General features: G+C 22.4%; 2 protein-coding genes across 2 annotated transcripts; one reads left to right on the top strand and one right to left on the bottom strand.

The window, feature by feature from the left end:
* Nucleotides 1-2410: 2410 nt before the first annotated feature.
* LOAG_10228 (hypothetical protein) lies at nucleotides 2411-2626 on the top strand (the record flags this gene model as incomplete). The annotated part of the gene is made up of 1 exon (XM_003145755.2): nucleotides 2411-2626. A coding segment is annotated over one exon (216 nt), but the record flags the coding sequence as incomplete, so codon positions are not given.
* A 2824-nt stretch (nucleotides 2627-5450) lies between these two features.
* Nucleotides 5451-8214, bottom strand: LOAG_18660 (hypothetical protein; the record flags this gene model as incomplete). Its single annotated transcript, XM_020451325.1, has 5 exons — nucleotides 8105-8214; nucleotides 7667-7729; nucleotides 7111-7231; nucleotides 6048-6171; nucleotides 5451-5932 (listed from the first exon to the last, which is right to left on the bottom strand). Exons 3-5 carry the CDS (start codon nucleotides 7111-7113, stop codon nucleotides 5451-5453), a joined length of 609 nt encoding a protein of 202 aa, XP_020304899.1. The 5' UTR covers nucleotides 7114-7231; nucleotides 7667-7729; nucleotides 8105-8214.
* Between the last annotated feature and the right edge of the window lie 673 nt (nucleotides 8215-8887).

Here is an 8887-nt window from a genome sequence, read left to right as displayed (position 1 = left end):
AAAAAATTTTTCATTGGTACTTTCTTTTGCTATTTTCTCTATTATTTAAATTTTTTTTCTTTTATTTTGGATTATTTGTTATTTATTTTATTCAAATATTACTTTCCTAATGTTACCATTGCAAATATTACCAAATTAATGCCCAAATATTCCTAAATATTAAAATTTTTAAACATTCAATTTTTTAAAATGAAAACTTTTTCAAATTCAATTTCAATTTCTTTTTCCTTTTTAAATTAATACAGGTTACCGTTATTGATTATCAATTTTGCTATCTCTAATATTATTCTTGCAATTGGTTTTTTATCTTATACATTAATCATTGATAATTTTGATAATAATATGAATGATGCAATCGATTCAACATATATTGCTATTTCAAAGGTTTTTATTTTATTTTTTTTTAAAGTTTGTTTTTGGTTTTATATAAAGTTAATTTAAATTCCAATTATATTTCATATTGATAAATTTAAATTTTATCAACAAAAACATAATCATATAGAATGAAATGTTGTTATCAGATGGAAAGACTTGCTTGCTGTTAGATTATTTATTAAAAATATCCTATAATTTATTTAATTACTCCATTAATTTTCCCATTCATGATATCCGTTTTTTTTTCCTTTTTTTTTATAATTGTTATTTTGCCAAATAGAAAATTGTTAAATTTTCCCAAATAATTAAAAGATTGATTATAGAATTATTATAGCAAAATGATTTAATTAATTAAAACCAATTTTATTTAATTTAATTAAATTTTAACATATAAATATATTGATTAATGGTTTTTAGGAAATACTCAAATATCAAATTATGCATAATTTCGGCAATATTCAAATATTATTCCTATTTTATCTTGCTATCGATTCATACCTATCATTATTCATTGAACATAATCCTAATCATCATTCACTTATCATTGCTATGATACTTTTATCATTACCTTATATCATTTCCATATTATTTATTGATATACGATTCCTTCATTTATTTATCAGCACTACTTCTACTGTTATTATTTAGTAAGTTTTGCATTTTTCTTTTTTTTTTTTTTGTAAATTAATATTTGAGGAGTGATAATTTCAAATAACGATCATTAAGGAAACACTTTTGATCTATTTAAAAGAAAAAAAAGATTAGAAATGATAAAAAATGATTTAAAAGAATGATAAGAAATGATTTCAATCCATTAAAAAAAAATGATTAAAATTTAGTGATTAAACCAAATTTATTCCAAATTTTAACCAATTTATTTAAAAATCAAACATAACAATATGTTCTTTTTTTTTTCTTTTCTTAGTTCAAAAATATAATTTTCATATATTTTACATTTTCAGTTTATCAATTCTCACACTGATGCCATCATTATCATTTCTATTAATGTTATGTGTCACAATAAGGCAATGTCAACTTAAATCATCATTTTGGATGCGTAATCGATCATTAACCATAGCATTGCTGTTAATTACCCTTTTACAACTAATGGAAAAATGGGGATTAGTTTTAGAACTTCTCGAAGCAAACTTTCATATCATTATTGTTATCAATAATATTAATGATGACAATTATTTACGAATTTTTTTGATGAATTGGTATATGGTAAGATCAAAATATTTTATTTTTATAATTTTAAATTTATTACGATCATATAATATCAATTATATAATTTTATCCATATACATATAGATATGAATACTTTGAAATAAAAATTTCCATTATTGATTTAATTTTAAGTAAACTAATTTTTTAATTACGATGTATTCTCATCATCAAAATTGTATAGCATCCTTGCCCAACTGTTATCATTTTTAAATAAATTTATAATTGTTATCAATTTAAATAAATCCTCTTTTGACTGCTTACATTTTTATCAATGCTAATACATCCTTCCTATCTAATTGTTATCATTTTAAATAAACCCATTGTTTTAAATAATTGTTATCATTTTAAATACATCCGCTATTTTAAATAAACTCGTAAATATTATCATTTTAAATAAATCCTCTTTCGACTGCATGTATTCTTATCAATTTCAAACATTATTCTTATCTAACTGTTATCAATTTAAATAAATCCATTGTTTTAAACAAACTCATAACTGTTATCATTTCAACTGCATATATTCTTATCAAATCTGCTACATCATTCTTATCTAAATATTATCATTTTTAAGTAAACTTATAATTGTTATCATTTTAAAACTAAATCCCTAAACTTATAATTGTTATCATTTTAAAACTAAATCCCCTTTCATATGCATATATTCATTTTAAAGCTGATATGTTATTCTTATCTAACTTATTATCATTATTTTTCCATTATCACAAATATATCAAATAATGGATATAAAAGTTTTGATTCAAAAAAAAAAACATGTATAAGAAGGAATAAAAAGTTTATTAAATTGCAGATAGCACATGGATTAACGCTACTAATGCCTCTCTTATCAGTTTTAATTCTTATTTTAATTGTAAAAAGCTATCGTCAACAAGCTATTCAACATTTCCCACAATTTTATCGATGGATTTGTTGTTGTAAGCAAGCAGAAGATAAGATTGATTATAATGTTGAAACGATGCATTCAATTATTTCCGAACAAACACGTCAACGACAACTTCTTAATTAATTAATTAATTAGTTAATTATTTATCGATTGTTGAAATATTTTTGCAAATGTTTATGCATCAGTAATTGTTCAGTTTTTTTGCATAAAGTTTCGCCCTCTCTTTCTTTTTTTTTTTTTTCTATCTTCATATAACGACAAAAAAAAAAAAAAATTGAATTTTATAACATTTCAATTATTTCCATTTTTTTTTTTTTTGCAGAAGTTATGTTATCACTATTAATGATAGTAATTATTGATTGGATATTTTTGGGTATATACATAGAATTTATTGATAAAATTAATCTTTTTTCTCTCTTTCATTTTTAAATAATTTGGTAATCAAATTAAAAAGGATATAATTACATGATTATATTTAGTAATTTAATTTAATATGAATGAAAATTTCTACGATTACAAGTTATCACCTTAACAGTGATTATAATTGGCAGTTATCCAAATAACTTAACAATTATAATCAATAATTATTGAATAAATTTCACAAACAACTCTTGTTTTCTTCTGGAATTAACATTTTAATTAGAAAAATAAAAAGAGCCAATTTTTATCATTACAATAAACACTAATAACATTAGAAGATTGATTAACGTGAAACGTAAATTTGATAATTATAAAATAACTGATAATATTGAAGATGATTAATTCCAATCATATGATCGATTATATATATCACAATGATATGATCATTTAATATCATGCATAAATTGATTTGAATGATCGATTAGATGATAAGGAAATTTACACTGATAAGGCAATTTCTTGGTATGCATTAATTTGAGATAGTTTGGTTGAGAGAATGATCGATTGCATACATTGCATGAATATGGTCATTCGATAATGACTGATAATGTTGTTTGAGAAGTTTAGATTAAAAAAAAATGATAAACTGTATGAATTGCAGTGATATGGTCCATTGATAATATTGATGATATCAGTTTTGTACGTGACATAAATGATTGATTGCACATATCATGATGTGTTTGATTATCAGTATAAGAATGTTCCATTTGATTTGTAAAAAAAAATAATAATGGTAATAGCACTTAAAGTTGATTTGGTTTGTTTGTTTGTAATTCAACATGTATTGAAATAACCATTATTGCATTATGTGAATTTGAATTTTCATTTTTAATTAATTAAGCAAACTTCTATTAATTTGTGTTAATTATTTTCATTACAATGAATTCATTCATTCATTTTCTTTTTTCTTTAATGAAATTATTAATTATCTCTAGTGTGCAGAATTATCGAAAATAAATTTATTTTGTTTCATTTTAATTAGTAAATTATTCGTAATTGTTGCAATAATTACTGTAATTTGATCATTGAAAAAATCAAAATAATACAGGAAGGAAAAGTTTATCGTATTTAATTGGAATTATTTTTAATCAATTATTTTTTTTAAGTAATCGATTAATATATACATATGGCAGTTATGATTTCCTTTTCATTTCTCCTTTGATTATTTCAATAATAGATTTTATTCTAAGCAATATTACTTGAAAAAAAAAAGAAAAAATCTGTAAACTTTTCTTGAACAATTAAATTTTTTCTTTTTTTTGAACACTTACTACGCAATTTTCTTCATTTTAATTAATTAATTCATTTAAATTTGACTTTAAAAAAACAATTACAAGCAAATGTCGACGTTTTATTTTGATAGAAATATCAATTGATTATGTGGTAAATATAGCTTATATCATCATTAGATGAATGAATACCTGTGACCATATGACAGGTAATTGCTGGGAGAAGTTAATGAAAAATCAATAACGATAGGATTTTCATTTATATATCAAATCTCTATCAATTAACAGCTTCTCATCTGTTAATTGAATTTGATAAAATTACTCAAATTTTTATGAAAATATTTAAAAAAGGAATTTCTTAAAGTAATTGGAAATAAACAATAAAAGAAAAAAAAATGATTTTGAAAGGCCAGAAATATGCTTTTAAAAGCAAAAATATTATATGTAAAGGTCAAAAGTCAAGCAATTGTCCATTACTCGTTCAGCTTATTTTCAATTAATTCATTCAATGTATACGCTAATCCGATTTGCATTAATTTCGATTGTATATTGTACTGTATATTTTACGGTATATAATCCTATTTTATTATAATTTTTATGCAAAAAATAAAAGAAAATGGAAATTTATCTGATAAAACTTTTGATTGAATTTTTTTAAATTTTCTTTTACCATTTAAACTAATAATTTTATTGATTGAATTTTTCTAAAATTTTCTTTTACCATTTAAACTGATCATTTTATTGATTGAAATTTTCTAAAATTTTCTTTTACCATTTAAACTAATCATTTTATTGATTGAAATTTTCTAAAATTTTCTTTTACCATTTAAACTAATCATTTTATTGATTGGAATGAATTTCAAGTTCTACTGTTTAATCAGAAACACAATGTTTGAAATAAAAATTTTTTTAATTTTAAAAAAGGAAAAATTTTTTCAATAGTGTAAAACATTTATTTTTTTTAAATCATTTTTTTTTCAATAATAGCGTAAGACATTAGCATAAAAATGTAAAAACATAATTTGATTTTAAAAAAAGAAAAAAAGCATTGGAAATATATTTCAGTTAATTAGAATATTTCAATATTTCAATTAGAATATTCCAATTTAATTTTAAGTAAAACAAAATTTTTTTTTCAGATAAAATTTAAATATGCAAGTTTTTAATTTCTCTCTCTTTTTTTTGTAAAAAATCCATTTTGGATTTTTTTCATGTAATATTAATCGTTAATTTATTAATATAAAATTCATTACTGAAATTGAGACATAGTAAATTTATGCGACTATTTATTAGTTTAATTAACCTCGACTAAGTAACACATGAGAGATATATATCACAACTAGTATGATAAGCACAACTTTCATATATGATAAATCTGATATCGCTTTTTCTAACTTATCATCAATTTGTCGTCGCTGTTTTATCATATCAGACTTCATTGCTTCAAATTCTTTACAAATCTTTTCTACTTCCTTTTGAATTGTTTCACTTCGCTCTGCCCCACTACTACTACTACCACCACCACCACCACCACCACTAACACCAACACCACCAACACCACCACCACCACCACTAACACCACCAAAACCGCCACCATCACTAGTACCACCAGAACCGCTACCACCACTATCAGTAACAGTCATACTACCACGAGTATCATCAGTACCACTTCCAACATTCATCATAATCATTTTTTTCTTCGGCTGAGAAAGTGATGGTTTTTTTGGTGAATGAATTTTTTGATATGCTCGTCTTACTTTGCTTTCTTCTATTTTCATACCTAAAAAAAAAAAGAAAAAAAAATTTAATTTCAGAAATGATCAAATATTTATAAGAAGAAAGAAGAAAAATTAATTGAAGTATATTTGAAGAGAATATCATTTGATTAAAAATACCTTCAACATCCTCTTCATCATTATCTGTCAAATGTTCATCATATTCAAACATTGGATGTGATCCATCTTTCCTTTTATATAATTCCTCAATTTCACGTTCTATTTTTTCATCATCAATCATTACCTAAAATAAAATTAATATTAGATTATTCAATTCGTTTTTTCTTTTTTTTCTAATATATATCAAATATGTGACAAAATGGTAGCAAAATATCTCGATTGAATATGATAGATTATATAAATTTACTAAATATTAAGATTAAAATTTTAAGTTAAATATGATAATGAAAATAAAGGATAGGATAAAATTGCATAGGTTTTTGTTAAGTAGATTAAATGAAAAATTAAATTTAAAACTTCATAATATTTGCTTGATAGCTAATAAAATAAAGAATTATCTTTTGTAATAAGACTAATTAACTTAAAATATCTATACTTTATTAGATATAATTATTGATTCGTTTTTTTTCCCCTTTTTTTTTTGATGAATTAGGAAGAAACAAATATCAAGAATTTAAAAATGATCATAGGAATTAATCTTAATGATAACAAAATGATTTTTTTTTTTTTAAATGATTTTTTGAATGATTTTTTTTTTAAACACAAAATGACAAAATGATTTTTTTAAATGATTTTTTTTTTCTTCCTCTGTTAAATAGCTAAATATTGACAGGGAAATTAACAAATCGATATGACGGATAATTTGAAATTTGAAATTTACTGGTGCTTGGAATTTCTGTCCATGCTGTGTAACCTCCTGTCCTTGTATATGAGGTACTGTATCAGGTAATTTCTGATCTTTATATGCTATAAAGTCAAAAATCTTTTTAAAATTAAAAGTTAGATTTGATACCTTTTTCAATTTAATTAATGACCACAAACGAATGTAATTGGCAATAATTTCAATCAAATAAATCAGCGATGTAAAATTTGGAGAATTTTTTCAATTTATCATAATTTTTGCAATTCATAGAATATCAATTATCGAATTGAAATTAAATTAAATAACAGTTTATCTTTAAAATGAGAACGGAAAACAAAAAAAAAAAAAAGAATACTTAACCATTGATTCGAATTTTAACTCGCCCAACTTCGGCACCTTCTACAAATGGCATTCGAGGATCGTAACCACTTGGTGCTACGATATATTCGACAATTAAAAAAATTTTTCCAGGTTTACCTGGCTAAAATACATTAATTACCTGACATTTAAGAGAATGAGAAACAAACAGCATAATATTTCAAGATAGACAAAATAAAACTAATAAATAATTTCTCAATCAATAAATTTGTTTTAAAACAACAAAAATTATTATAGCATTTCTTTAGGCGATAAAAAAAAAAAACTAGGAAACTTTCCAGGAATAAAAATTTAGAATTACAAACGAAATTTAATATCATTTTAATAAATACGAATTCCAAATCACCTAGAAGTGACAAAATTAACAACTGAGAAACATGCCAAAGTTCACAATCATTCCAAATTTATCACTGGAAATTTTGAAGCTAAAATTTGAGAACTAAGAAAAATTCCGAATTGCAGAATTATTTCAAATTTATTATCAGTAATATTTGAAAAATTTTATTAAAATATGCAAATTTATTTCAACATTTCATACCCGACGTTCCAGAACAATTTGTTTTTTCTGTCCCGGTCGCAGGAATCCCATTGGTGGATTAACCTAAATTAGTAAAAGAAAAATGAAAAAAAAAAAAAAGAAAAATCATGCGACATTAGCAATTAAAGTCTTACCTACCTTACTATTAATTTAAGTTTTATTCCAAAAATTTATTAAAAAACATTCTTTCTTTTCTTCTTAGCTATTACTTAAAATTTGCATATATATATATTTTTAGTTGAAAATAATTCAATAAATTTTTCCTTTTAAAAAAATTTAAAAAAATGAAAAAAAAAGAGAAGAGGTTGACCAATATCGATTAGTAGAAAAGAAAAAAAGAAGCAACTTGCTAATATACTTTTTTGCATTTATATATATTTTTTAATGCATTTTAATTTAAGATATTATTAAAAAAATTCTTTAATTGAATTAAATTACTCGATATAATTGGAAATATTTTTTCTTCAATCTAACTCTGAAGCAGAGACGTTCGGTACCAGCACATTCCAATGTATAACTGGCAAATCCACCTTTGCATGGTACCTGAATATTTTAAATGAAATCAAAAAATTAAAATAAGATTTATTTAACAAATAAAAGAGAAAGAAGAAAAAAAAGGAAAAAGAGGGCAAGAGAAAAAAAAAGAAATTGCTAGAAGTAATAATTAAGTTTTTGGAAAATAATAATTAAAAAATAGTAATTGTGTAATTAAAAACTAAATTACATTAAAATAACAAGTAGTTATTGTAGTAAAATATTTGAAAATTCATTATACTGATACTTTCAATTTATGCAAAATTATATTGGATATTTGTGAAAAGTTATTTTTGAATTTTAACATTAATAGTTTTAATTAAAAAAAGAAAAAAAAAGAGAGAGAAAAGTAAAAGAAAATGAAATTGTTTCTTTAAAAAAAAAACAAAAACAATTTATATAGGAAAATAAATTCTTTATCACTAATATGAAAAGAAAAAAACAAAATCGCTAATATTCGTGATGATATGATATGATAAGAAAATTTAGTAGCAAAAAAAAATTAGAAAAAAAAAAAGAGAGCCTGTATAAGTGCCGGTGAAACGATCATATATGACATATCCGATCGGAATGAAATCAGTAAAAAAAAAAAAAAAAAGAAAAAAGCAACCGGATGCTTATTGCTATATGTATAAAAACTAAAAGAAAATGATTAACTTTTTATTTAAAAAAAAAATTTTATGCGAT

This window comes from Loa loa (assembly GCF_000183805.2).
Source record: "Loa loa unplaced genomic scaffold supercont3.429, whole genome shotgun sequence".
Classification (NCBI taxonomy): domain Eukaryota; kingdom Metazoa; phylum Nematoda; class Chromadorea; order Rhabditida; family Onchocercidae; genus Loa; species Loa loa.
This window is presented reverse-complemented; position numbering and strand designations above follow the sequence as displayed.